We start from the raw sequence: 13562 nt of genomic DNA, 5'->3' as shown, positions 1-13562 counted from the left end.
GCCTGCACAGAGCAGCCTTCAGTGCACAGTGTGGGGAGCGGGGCCAACCACACAGGTGCCACGGAGAGTCCACGGGTGCAGGAGCGGCCCCAGGACCAGAGGGGCTGGGCTGCTGTCCAGAGAGCCTAGCACCAGACAGGCTGCTAGAGAGGGATGAGGGTCAAGTCGAACCTTCCTTGTTTGTCCTATAAAGCAAGAGCGGCTGGCACTGCTCACTAATCGCATGCCAAACAAACCTGGTAAACAAACAGATTTTATAAAAAGACAGCCTGTGCCCTCACCGCTCTCACATCCTAGCCAAATCCAAACCACAGCAGGCTTCTAGGTATGACCAGGTTTCACCACTCACAACCTTTATCTCCTAAGCTCTACTGTTCACAACGTGATGGATCTCGGTGTACATTTAGGCAAGAGCCAGGTTTCTTGGTCTAATTATGTGACAACACCATGTTTCACATGCTCGAAGCCTGGAGACAGAAGGGCGGGTATCACCTACCTGGGTGCTGGGGTCGTAGTGAGCGGTCGTGCGTATGCCCTTGGTGTTACTCCCATGACTCACTTCCGTCAGAGCAAAACATCCAAAAATCTAGCATGGAAACACAAAATGAGGTCAGGTGAAAAGGTCCTCTCTGCACCTTCCTGGAGGGACCCTGCCACCAGGCTTCCTTTACGGCCTAGACCACCGAGCAAAGCCCCAAGTCTCCATTTCCTGCCTGACGCCCAGCGGGCTCACTGAGCCAGCCTGCCATGCGAGACGCTGGCTGCGGCTCCCACCCAGGAGGGCAGTTGGCAAGTGGGCTGCTGGGGGCCTCTCTAAGTCAGCACAGTGGCTAAGAGCAGCTCTCAGGCGTCAGAAGAAAACAAAGGCGCTTCCTCGATAAGAAAAAGCTCAGCTCCTATCGTGCTGGGAATCTGGCACACCCCAGTTTGGGAAAGAACAGCATGAACTATTTGGTGAGCAGCCCCAGAACAGCATGAAAGGAGGAGCGGCCCCCCACCTGGAGACCCTCTGCGGCAGGGTGCCCTCTCCACATATCTCCAAGAAGAACACGTAAGAGGACCCGAGGTCACCCATGAGCGCCAGCTAACCTCCAAACTGAAGATCTTTGGAAGGTACTTGAGGTGCCGTTCGGAACCAGAGCTGTAAATGGCCGATCCAAAAGTCTGAAAACACAACATCACCATGGAAACAGGGGGAAGCTAAGGCTGCTGCCACCCTGGGACTTAACCCCACTCCCCACCCCGACACACACACACATACACACACACACACCCGGCACCACACCAGCCCCCAGCAAGGGCTCCAGCTTCCAAGACAAAGCAGCACTGGGGTCCACGGCCCAGGACAGCCCCTGGGATTCAGCTGCCTGGCCTTGAGCTCACAGAGTCACGAGACCCGGGTCCTCGTTGCAAGCCATTAACATGCACTGAACAGGACCAGGAGGTGGTCCGTGAACAGCAAGGAGGTGGGAGTTGGGTGGGGGGTGAGAGTATGGGATGGGCAAGGTGAGCCCACCTTTCCTTCAGACAGCACGTAGACGACACCACCTTCCCAAGTTCATCTCCACCTGCATATCGAAAAGGCGGAAACCCAGGCCTCACCTTTGACCTATTTTCCCTCCTTCCCTTCCTTCCATTTATAAAAGTCCCAGAGCTGCTATTTCTATGGAGTTTTAACTGCACTGCGTTATTCAAGGACTGACGTATGCAAATCTGCATAAACAGCTGAGAAAAACTGGGCTTCTCATTACAAGTCACAAGGTCTACCTACATATTTTCATCTCTGCTTTTGTTTTGCATAAAATTTCTTTTTTCTCTCTCTTTTTCTTTATTTCGGTGCAGCACGCAAACTCTTAGCTGTGGCTTGCGGGAATCTAGTTTCTGACCAGCCATGAGACTCAGGGCCCCATGCACTGAGAACGCGGAGTCTTAGCCACTGGACCAGCAGGGAAGTCCCTCTGTCTCGGTTTCCTTTATCATTTTCTAGAAATCTCTTTAAATGAACACTTCCCAAATGCATTAAGTCTCATAAAGCGGGCAAACACTGCCAACCAGGAACCACAAAGGCAACTGCCAAGTGTATCTCAGGTTCAGTGGACAGCTTAGTGTTCAGCCCCGAGCGCGGGGTGAGAGCGGCCCCCTCCCAGGGTGACTCACCAGCACGTGCAGGAAGAACTTGACGGCCAGGGACCAGTCGTACATGCCCAGGCATTCGATCAGTGCCAGGACCCTCGGCAGGCTGCCCGGCATGTCCCCCACGGGGAGGAAGTCGTACTCGAAGACCCTCTTACAGCGCAGGAAGTTCAGCTCCTGGTACTTCTCCACCGAGAGCCGGCTGCCACGGGGATGGGCGAAGAGGGGGTCGTTCTCCAGAGCCGAGAAGATGGCTTTCTGGAAACGCAGCAGGCGGGGAATAGTGGATTTGGAGGCAAAATACAGAATTTTTTCACTGAGCTCTGGCTTATATGGTTTCCTCAAGGCCATGGGCTGCCTCTGCTGGGCAGTCTAACCCAGAAACACAGGGACAGAGATGAGAGGCCTTCTCAGGGGAGGGCAGAGGGCACCAGGCTTAGGAAGCCCAGCCTGTGTCCATTCATTCCGGGCTCCATCTTTCTGCAGATGAACCAGAAGCTCAGCAGAGCCCCCTCCCCGCGTGCCACCAAGGCACCCAGCGGCCACCAGCCCAGCCTCACCTTGAAGCGCAGCGTGTCCTCGCCCTCCCAGAACAGTGCCAGCTCCTTCCAGGGGAATGAAGCGCGGGCGCGGGCCACGTGCAGGGGCCCCGGGGGCGGGTCCGGCAGCACGGGGTCATCGCTCCTCTCCCTGAGGGGCGCCATCACTCCCAGCCACCACCTGTGCAGACACGCAGCCCCAGTCAGTGCGTGTCCTTCTCATGCCATCACCAACAAGGGCAGACGTGCCGCGGGATGTGAAAGACAGACAGACGAGCTCTGATCGTGAAGGGAGGGCAGCTGGGACGACCCCGCACAGCTGGCGTCCACTCTCCCAGGAGGGGGGGTGCGGCGAGTGCTCTGGGTTCCGCTCCTGCACCGAAGTGACCAGGAGTCAGACGGGGGCAAAGGGCAGCCCTGTGGCCGGGGCTGTGAAGCACTCAGCGTGGCCACAGGACGCCTCACCGGCCCAGGGCCACCAGCCCCACAGCCCGGGAAGCCTCGCCCCAGAGTCCAACCAGTGCTGGCCGTCCTGCTCCAGCCACACCCCTGGAGTCCCCTTGAGCCCACCTGGACGGGGGACGTCTGCAGAGTCTGTCACTCTACTTGACACAGAAGCATCTGGATTCCCACTAACAAAGCAACCTAGCTCTCTTGACCAAAGGATCATTCTGGAATTTTCTGAGCAGACTAGCTCCTTTTCAAGTGTCTGGGTCAATGAAGGCAGGGATGGGAGGGCTTGTGAACAAAGACCTAGAGAGACACCCAGAGAGCAGAGTCCTGGGTTGGACCCCCAGGGCAACTCTGTAAGGTCCATGAGAACATTTACATCCTGTAGTTAAACATTAGGATAGTCTGGGAGGTCGAACTCTGAGCTTGACGGTCAACACTGTTGGCACACGATGGAAAAGTGGTCCCTCTTGCTGGTGAGACCCTTGTGTCTTCTGGGCGAGAGGGGAAAGATCCGCAGGGCACATTTGAAGACCTGCTTGTGTGTCAGAGGGCTTCCCTGGTGGCTCAGACAATAACGAATCCACCTGCAGTGCAGGAGACCTGGGTTCGATCCCTGGGCTAGAAAGATCCCCTGGAGAAGGGAATGGATTCCATCCCTGTGTTGGGAAGATCCCCTGGAGGAGGGAATGGCCACCCACTCCAGTATTCTGGCCTAGAGAACTCCATCTGGAGCCTGGCAGGCGACAGTCCATGAAATCGCAAAGAGTCGGACATGACTGAGCGACTTGTTCACTTTGTGCGAAAGTGACTGTGCCCTTAACAGACAGCAGCTTATTTCGTCCCTTAAACTGCGGGCCAAGAACTGCTGTCCCTCTCAAAAGATGCACGAACCCCAGTTCAGAGAAGCTCGCTGTCTTTTGCAAGCTCCCACCACCGAGAAGTGGCAGAAGAGGGATCTGAACTCTGCAGAACACGAGCCCTGGGCAAGCTCTTTAGCAACCACTTTAAGATGCTGAGAGGACTTCCCTGGTGGCCCAGCGGCTAAGACTCTGTGCTCCTGGTGTGAGGGGAACGGGTCCAATCCCAGTCAGGGGGCTAGATCCTAAATGCCGCAGCTAAGAGACACGCAGCCAAAAACAAGTAAACATTTTTTTTAAACAAAGATGCTGAGAAAGAACCACAGACTAAATCCAGAGCAAGCAGAAAGGAAACAGACAAAACATTAGAGCAAAATGTATGGACTAGAAATCAGAAAAGGGACAAAAACAAACGTTGGTTTATTGAAAAGACTGACAAGATTGACAGACTTTTAGCTTGATTGACCCAGTAAAAAAAAAAAGAGGGAAAACACAAATTATTAACTTGAGGGACCAAAGATGGACTATTACTACCAACCTTAAAGAAATAAAAAGGATTCTAAGGGAATACTATGAACTGTATGCCAATAAGCTAGATAACTTCCGTGAAACTGACAAGTTCCCAGAAAGACACAATCTACCAAAACTGACGCACGGAGAAATGGAACATGTGATCAGATCCATAAAGATGAGACTGAAGGAGAAATGGAACATGTGATAGGATCCATAAAGACGAGACTGAATTAGGAATCAACACCCACAAAGAAAAGCCAGAGGGCTTCCAATGTGGATTCTACCAAATATTTAAAGAAGAAAAACTAAAATTTATGCACTCTTACAAAAAAAAAAATAGAAGAGGAGGGAACACACCTATAAAGTACTCCATTAAACCAGCATTACATTGAAACCAAACCAAAGGTATGACAAGAAAACTGAAGACTAATATCCCTCGTGAATATAAAAGTAAAAATTCTCAATAAACCTTGCAAAGTGAATCCAGCAACATATTATAAGATTATATATCACCACCACATGAAATATATCCCAGGAATGTAAGGCTGACTCAACATTTGAAAATCAGTTCATGTAATACAGCATATCAACAAAACAGATGGACAAAAAGTACATGATCATATCAACAGATGAAGAAAAGCATGAGACAGAACCAGACACCCTTTCATGATAAAAACTCAACAAACTAGAAATACTTTGATAAAACTATTGAACCTGATAAAAGACATCTACGAAAACCCTCTAGCTATCCTTGTCCTTAAATATAAAAGATTGAATGCCTTTCCCCTAAAATTAGGAACAAGACAAGGATGTCCACTCTACCACTTCTAGTCAACACTGTACCGGAGGTGCTAGCCAATGCAATTAAGCAAGAAATGATATAAAAGGCATCCAGATTAGAAACCTATCTCTCTCTGCAGATGACATGATTTTGTACAGAAATTCCTAAGGAATCCACTAAAAAACTATTAGAATTAATAAATCAGTCTAGCCAGTTTGCAGGGGACAAGATCAGGGAGCAAAACTCAGCTGATTTCTATACACTAACGGTAAACAACTCAAAAATGAAATTAAGAAAACAATTCTATCTATAACAGCATCAAAAATAATAAAAATACTTGGAAATAAATTCAACAAAAGAAGTGTAAAATTTATACTCAGAAAACTATAAAACATTTTTTATACAGTTAGTTGATGTATAAACCCAAGTGCCAGCCCTCAAGTTCTCTCTCCCCCCTGTCCCAGAATCCAATTAGTTACCAAGCCTCTCCCTCACTGCTCCTCTCTAATACTGAACAAATCCTATCCTTTCTCTTTGAGCCCAAGAAATCTTACAACCTCCAGGTATTGAGCAAATACTGAGGGTGGGCGGAGCAGCGGACTCCCAGATGCTAGGAACCCCAGCGCAATCTGTACTCTCACCTTCCAGGTGCTGAAGGTCAATGTGTTAGTTGATTGTGCAGGGCCTTAACGACCTCGGTCCAAACTCCAGAATCCTAAGCCTTCAAAGGCCACCTGCAGCCGCCGACATCACCGCATGATGCTACACACAGGCATCTGAAGCCAGACGCCTGGCGCCAGATCCCAACTACAGAGCTTAGGCGTGGCGCGAACTCGGCAAAGTCACTGCACCTGGCTGGGGTGGTGAAACACGGGCAAGGCGGATCCTGCACGGCCAGAAGGCTGTTACCACTCGCCGGGCACCTAGAGCAGTTCCAGGCACGGAAGGGAACGTCTACACCATTTGGGGCGGGGGAGGCATCTATACCATTTGGGGGGCGCAACAGTCGCTTTCAGACAATTTCAGAAGGGACCCTAACATGCAGACCCGACCATGCTCCCGCCGCTAAGTGACAGCTGTCCGCTGACCTCAGGGGACAAGTGTCTGAACTCCTCGATACATCTCGCGGGTTTACCCGCCCGGCCGCCGACCCTCGCAGCCTCTGCGCCCAGCAGTTCCGCAAGAAGACGCGGTTGCCCCCCCACCCCACCCCACCCTTTGCACGCGCCGCCCCCTCGTACCCTCTGGGCAAAGGCGGACTGGACCTTCAGATGTCGCCAAGACCCTACGATCGCGACCACCGCAGGGCCCAGCGAACACACCACAGGCTCCCAACGCTGGTCCAGTGGAGATCCACCCAGATCCTAGAGGCAGGGGGAGGGCGCGCGCGCGCGCAGCCGCAGACAGTCCTTCCGGGTCGTCCCCGGACCTGACGTCATCGCGGCCTCCGCGGCGCCCTGTCACCCGGGAAACGCAGGACGCCTGGGCGAGCCCAGGCTGCTGGAAAATGAAACTGAAAGTCGCTCAGTCCTTTCCGACTCTTTGCCACCAGGCCAGAATTCTCCGGGCCAGAATACTGGAGTGGGTAGCCTTTCCCTTTTCCAGGGGATTTTCCCAACCCAGGGATGGAACCCAGCTCTCCCGCTTTGCAGGAGGATTCTTTACCAGCTGAGCCAGCAGGGAAACCCAAGAAGACTGGAGGAGCTGGTAGCCTTTCCCTTCTCCAGGAATTCTCTGGAATTCTCCAGGCCACAATACTGAAGTGGGTCAGTCACTCAGTCATTTCAGTCGCTCAATCCTGTCCCACTCTTTGTGACCCCATGGACTGCAGCACACCAGACCTCCTTGTCCATCACCAACTCCTGGAGTTTACTCAAGCTCATGTCCATTGAGTCGGTGATGCCATCCAGCCATCTCATCCTCTGTCATCCCCTTCTCCTCTGCCCCCAATCCCTCCCAGAATCAGGGTCTTTTCAAATGAGTCAACTCTTTGCATGACGTGGCCAAAGTATTGGAGTTTCAGCTTCAATATCAGTCCTTCCAATGAACACCCAGGACTGATTTCCTTTAGGATGGACTGGTTGGATCTCCTTGCAGTCCAAGGGACTCTCAACAGTCTTCTCCAACACCACAGTTCAAAAGCATCAATTCTTTGGCTCTCACCATTCTTCACAGTCCAACTCTCACATCCATACATGACCACTGGGAAAACCATAGCCTTGACTAGATGGCCCTTTGTTGGCAAAGTAATGTCTCTGCTTTTGAATATGCGTCTAGGTTGGTCATTACTTTCCTTCCAAGGAGTAAGCGTCTTTTAATTTCATGGCTGCAATCACCATCTGCAGTGATTTTGGAGCCCCCCAAAATAAAGTCTGACACTGTTTCCACTGTTTCCCCATCTATTTGCCATGAAGTGATGGGACCAGATGCCATGATCTTCGTTTTCTGAATGTTGAGCTTTAAGCCAACTTCTTCACTCTTCTCTTTCACTTTCATCAAGAGGCTTTTGAGTTCCTCTTCACTTTCTGCCATAAGGGTGGTGTCATCTGCATATCTGAGGTTACTGATATTTCTCCCGGCAATCTTGATTCCAGCTTGTGCTTCCTCCAGCCCAGTGTTTCTCATGATGTACTCTGCATATAAGTTAAATAAGCAGGGTGACAATATACAGCCTTGACATACTTCTTTCCCTGTTTGGAACCAGTCTGTTGTTCCATGTCCAGTTCTAACTGTTGCTTCCTGAGCTGCATATAGGTTTCTCAAGAGGCAGGTCAGGTGGTCTGGTATTCCCATCTCTTTCAGAATTTTCCACAGTTTATTGTGATCCACACAGTCAAAGGCTTTGGCATAGTCAATAAAACAGAAATAGATGTTTTTCTGGAACTCTCTTGCTTTTTCGATGGTCCAATGGATGGTGGCAATTTGATCTCTGGTTCCTCTGCTTTTTCTAAAACCAGCTTGAGCATCTGGAAGTTCACGGTTCACATATTGCTGAAGCCTGGCTTGGAGAATTTTGAGCATTACTTTACTAGCGTGTGAGATGAATGCAATTGTGTGGTAGTTTGAGCATTCTTTGGCATTGCCTTTCTTTGGGATTGGAATGAAAACTGACCTTTTCCAGTCCTGTGGCCACTGCTGAGTTTTCCTAATTTGGTGGCATATTGAGTGCAGCACTTTCACAGCATCATCGTTTAGGATTTGATATACCTCAACTGGAATTCCATCACCTCCACTAGCTTTGTTCGTAGCAATGCTTCCTAAGGCCCACTTGACTTCACATTCCTGGATGTCTGGCTCTAGGTGAGTGATCACACCATTGAGATCATTTGGGTCATGAAGATCTTTTTTGTACAGTTCTTCTGTGTATTCTTGCCACTTCTTCTTAATATCTTCTGCTCCTGTTAGGTCTGAGATGGTAACAGGCAGGAAGGCCAGGGTCTCCAAACAGAGGAAATAGCCTGCAAGTGTCAGACATTTTTATCTCTCTTAAGTGGCAGGAGGAAACAAACTAGTGGTATTTTTTTCTTCTCTATACAAATTTAAAAGGAAGTTTCTCTTAAAATACTGCTTTGCCATAATGACACCTGGTTTCACCTGATGTTAGCTATTCTCAAACCTAGAGATAACCAATGCCTTTTTCTTATGGAAATGTTTGTCTTAAGCTATGCTAATGTACTATGCATTTACCCCAAACTCTGTCTTCAAGTCGGTTCTGCCTCTTGGCTCAGAACCTACTTGATAAACCAGTATGTTATACTCAGATATTGTTCGCCTAATCTCTGTAAATGAAACTATTTGTATGGTGGTCTGCCCTTCTTCAAGATTCAAGTTAATCATTTTATGGCCCAGGATAAACCATTTGGTGCCAAGATTATCCCAAAATGCATCTTATGGGTGAGGGGTCTGGTGCTATTCTGAGTTTTAAGACATTCCTTTCTTTCATTAACAGACTGCTAGTGACTATATAACATCCAACTGAAGACTAGCAGGGGGGTACTCATTCTGCCCCTTCTGATGCCTATGTCAGAAGCTTTCTCTATCTCCTTTATACTTTAATAAAACTTAATTACACAAAAGCTCTGAGCGATCAAGCCTCGTCTCTGGCCCCGGATTGAATTCTTCTCCTCCGGGGGCAAAGAATCCCGGCATCTTTATGTGATTCAACAACAACCTTTCAGGTCCATACCACTTCTGTCCTTTATTGAGCCCACGTTTGCATGAAATGTTCCCTTGGTATCTCTAATTTTCTTGCATTTCTTGCTTTTTTTTTTCCTTGCATTGATCACTGAGGAAGGCTTTCTTATCCCTCCTTACTATTCTTTGGAACTCTGCATTCAAATGGGTATATCTTTCCTTTTCTCATTTGCTTTTCACTTCTCTTCTTTTCAGAGCTATTTGTAAGGCCTCCTCAGACAGCCATTTAGCTTTTTGCATTTCTTTTTCTTGGGGATGGTTTTGATCCCTGTCTCCAGTACAATGTCACGAACCTCAGTCCATAGTTCATCAGGCACTCTGTCTATCAGATCTAGTCCCTTAAATCTATTTCTCAGTTCCACTGTATAATCATAAGGGATTTGATTTAGGTCATACCTGAATGGTCTAGTGGTTTTCCCTACTTTCTTCAATTTAAGTCTGAATTTGGCAAAAAGGAGTTCATGATTAATACCCACTGGAGTGGGTACCCTTTCCTTTCTCCAGGGGATCTTCCCAACCTAGGGATTGAACCCAGGTCTCCTGCATTGCAGGCAGATTCTTTACCAGCTGAGCCACAAGGGAAGCCCAAGAATACTGGAGTGGGTAGCCTTTCCTTTCTCCAGGGAATCTTTCCAACCCAGGGATGCAACCCATGTCTCCCGCGTTGCAGGCTTTACCAGCTGAGCCACCAGGGAAGCCCACAATGGCAGCCTTCTTGGGACCCTCCCCAGTGGGCCTTCCTGCATCAGAATCCCTGGGATCCTGTCCCCTCCCTGATTTACGACAGTGCTTGACCTGCTTTGGCAGTGAATGTGCTTTGGATGTCTCTTGGTGGCACTCAGTGGACTTGGAGACTTTTCTGGGCGGTGGTGAGGTAGGGAGAGAGGACGGACTCACACTTCTTGGGGTTATTTTGAAGGGACCTGGTGGGGGAGAGATGCAGTGGGGACCGACATGGAGGAGCTACTTGGGGGAAGAGAGAGGGGATTCTGTTTTGTCCAGGTTTTGTTAGCTGCTTCCTGGTTGAGCTACCAGGGGATTGTGTGATCAGTGGAACAGAGTGCGAACTCTTCCAGTAGCTCAGCTGGCCATCACCTGCCAGGCCTCTGTGAGGGCTCTGGTGTCAGTCCCCTACCTTGGTTCATTTTGACCTCTGTTCCCCCTCCACCCCATTGGGCACACCCGTCTCCAGCTCCTTTTGAGCCCTTTGCTTTGTTGGCTGGTGTTGGTTCCTGCCGCTATTTGGACACATTAACCCTAAAGTCTCCTCCCAAACTCTGGCCACTTGTCCCTCTGTATCCCCTTCCTGCTTTGCCTCCCATCCACTTCCCTCACTGGGTCAGGATCCACAAAAGGGTTGTAGGGAAGGAGTCACCAAGTCACTGGGTTGGGATGGACCATAATGACTTGGTACCAAGTATGGTCCTGTTACGGCTTCCCTGGTGGCTCAGACGGTGAAGAATCTGCCTGCAATGTGGGAGATCTGGGTTTATTCCCTGTGTCCGGACCGTCCCTGGAGGAGGGAATGGCAACCCATTCCAGTATTCTTGCTTGTAGAGTTCCATGGACAGAGGAGACTGGCAGATTATATTGTCTGTGGGGTTGCAGAGTGGGACCCAACTGAGCGACTTTCACTCATACTCACCTGCATGACTTCCCTGGTGGCTCAGACGGTAAAGCGTCTGCCTAAAATGCGGGAGACCCGGGTTCAATCCCTGGGTTGGGAAGATCTCCTGAAGAAGGAAATGGCAACCCACTCCAATATTCTTGCCTGGAAAAATCCCATGGACGGAGGAGCCTGGTAGCCTCCTGGGATCACACAGAGTCGGACACGACTGAGCGACTTCACTTTCCTTCTTTCACTTTCACCTACGTGGACCTGTCACGAGAGCCGGGACCACAAGCAGCAGCCTTCTTCCCCAGAGTAAAACTACATCAAGTAGTAGGTGGCTGAGAATGGCAATGGGAAGGAGTTAAGACTCCAGTAAGGCTTTGTATGTGATGCACATACAAAGGCCTGAAGCTTTAATCTTCTTGGCAAATGTTACAGGCATGAGTCAATGCAGAAAAATTTTTTTTAATTTTTTTTCTTTCTTGGGCTGCTCCAGGCCTTAGTTCTGTCATGTGGGATCTTTCACTGGGGCCCATGGGCTCCCTCGTGGTGGCATGAGGCCTCTGGAGCACTCAGACTCAGTATTTGTAGCACTGATGTGAAGTCAAGTGGGCCTTAGGAAACATCACTATGAATAAAGCTAGTGGAGGTGATGGAATTCCAGTTGAGGTATATCAAATCCTAAAAGATGAGGCTGTGAAAGTGCTGCACTCAATATGCCACCAAATTAGGAAAACTCAGCAGTGGCCACAGGACTGGAAAAGGTCAGTTTTCATTCCAATCCCAAAGAAAGGCAATGCCAAAGAATGCTCAAACTACTGCACAATTGCACTCATCTCACATGCTAGTAAAGTAATGCTCAAAATTCTCCAAGCCAGGCTTCAGCAATATGTGAACCATGAACTTCCTGATGTTCAAGCTGGTTTTAGAAAAGGCAGAGGAACCAGAAATCAAATTGCCACCATCCATTGGATCATGCAAAAAGTAAGAGAGTTCCAGAAAAACATCTATTTCTGTTTTATTGACTATGCCAAAGCCTTTGACTGTGTGGATCACAATAAACTGTGGAAAATTCTGAGAGAGATGGGAATACCAGGCCACCTGACTTGCCTCTTGAGAAACCTATATGCAGGTCAGGAAGCAACAGTTAGAACTGGACATGGAACAACAGACTGGTTCCAAATAGGAAAAGGAGCACATCAAGGCTGTATATTGTCACCCTGCTTATTTAACTTATATGCAGAGTACATCATGAGAAACGCTGGGCTGGAAGAAACACAAGCTGGAATCAAGATTGCCAGGAGAAATATCAATAACCTCAGATATGCAGATGACACCACCCTTATGGCAGAAAGTGAAGAAGACTTAAAAAGCCTCTTGATGAAAGTGAAGAGGAGAGTGAAAAAGTTGGCTTAAAGCTCAACATTCAGAAAACGAAGATCATGGCATCCAGTCCCATCACTTCATGGCAAATAGATGGGGAAACAGTGGAAACAGTGTCAGACTTTATTTTGGGGGGCTCCAAAATCACTGCAGATGGTGATTGCAGCCATGAAATTAAAAGACGCTTACTCCTTGGAAGGAAAGTTATGACCAACCTAGACAGCATATTGAAAAGCAGAGACATTACTTTGCCAACAAAGGGCCATCTAGTCAAGGCTATGGTTTTCCCAGTGGTCATGTATGGATGTGAGAGTTGGACTGTGAAGAATGGTGAGAGCCAAAGAATTGATGCTTTTGAACTGTGGTGTTGGAGAAGACTGTTGAGAGTCCCTTGGACTGCAAGGAGATCCAACCAGTCCATCCTAAAGGAAATCAGTCCTGGGTGTTCATTGGAAGGACTGATATTGAAGCTGAAACTCCAATACTTTGGCCACGTCATGCAAAGAGTTGACTCATTTGAAAAGACCCGGATTCTGGGAGGGACTGGGGGCAGAGGAGAAGGGGATGACAGAGGATGAGATGGCAGGATGGCATCACTGACTCGATGGACGTGAGTTTGAGTGAACTCCGGGAGTTGGTGATGGACAGGGAGGCCTGGCGTGCTGCAATTCATGGGACTGCAAAGAGTTGGACATGACTCAGCGACTGAACTGAACTGCTATGAGGCATGTGAGATCCTAGTTCCCTAACCAGTGATCAAAGCCCCATACCCCTCATTGCAAGGAGGATTCTTAATCACTGGACCACTAGGGAAGTCTCAAGAAAATATTTTTTTAAAACTGTAATCTCAAGACATTCAATCCAAAGTGTTTAAATACTGAAGGAAGCTTGGCATCAGGGGAGTGTCTGGCTGAGGATCTGGAAAGTAACAGGGAGGCGGGCTGATGAACAGGCCTGAAGCCCATGTTCAGTTGGACGATGGGAGGGGACATTTAATCTGAGTTTTCAACTGGGAAAAGATAGAGGGTGAGCATTCTGGGCAGAGGGAACAGGGTGGGGGTGAGGGGAATGGCCTTCCAAATCCTAAGAGTGAGAAA

General features: G+C 49.1%; 1 protein-coding gene and 1 non-coding gene across 11 annotated transcripts in view; one reads left to right on the top strand and one right to left on the bottom strand.

The window, feature by feature from the left end:
• Nucleotides 1-6677, bottom strand: part of ACOX3 (acyl-CoA oxidase 3, pristanoyl) — a 48525-nt gene extending 41848 nt beyond the window's left edge. For 6 of the 10 annotated variants that reach the window (XM_025290552.3, XM_025290554.3, XM_006075852.4 and 3 more), the window contains exons 1-5: nt 6518-6672; nt 2694-2853; nt 2158-2391; nt 1090-1164; nt 497-586 (exon numbers count right to left, since the gene is read on the bottom strand). In XM_025290552.3, the coding sequence (XP_025146337.3) occupies nt 497-586; nt 1090-1164; nt 2158-2391; nt 2694-2837 (543 nt within the window). In that variant the 5' untranslated portion in view covers nt 2838-2853; nt 6518-6672. Of the gene's footprint in view, nt 1-496; nt 587-998; nt 1165-2157; nt 2392-2693; nt 2854-5917; nt 6200-6517 lie in introns of those variants that run through there. The other 4 variants (XM_044945578.2, XM_044945579.2, XM_025290549.3 and 1 more) reach the window with 4 other exon arrangements.
• Nucleotides 6678-11125: 4448 nt separating this feature from the next.
• On the top strand, nt 11126-11197 carry TRNAF-AAA. The gene has a single exon. It is a non-coding gene; the product is annotated as a tRNA-Phe (tRNA).
• Nucleotides 11198-13562: the final 2365 nt, after the last annotated feature.

The sequence above is a fragment of the Bubalus bubalis genome, chromosome 7 (genome assembly GCF_019923935.1).
Source record: "Bubalus bubalis isolate 160015118507 breed Murrah chromosome 7, NDDB_SH_1, whole genome shotgun sequence".
NCBI lineage: Eukaryota > Metazoa > Chordata > Mammalia > Artiodactyla > Bovidae > Bubalus > Bubalus bubalis.
Note: the sequence above shows the minus strand (reverse complement) of the source record. Positions and strands in the feature narration are given on the sequence as shown.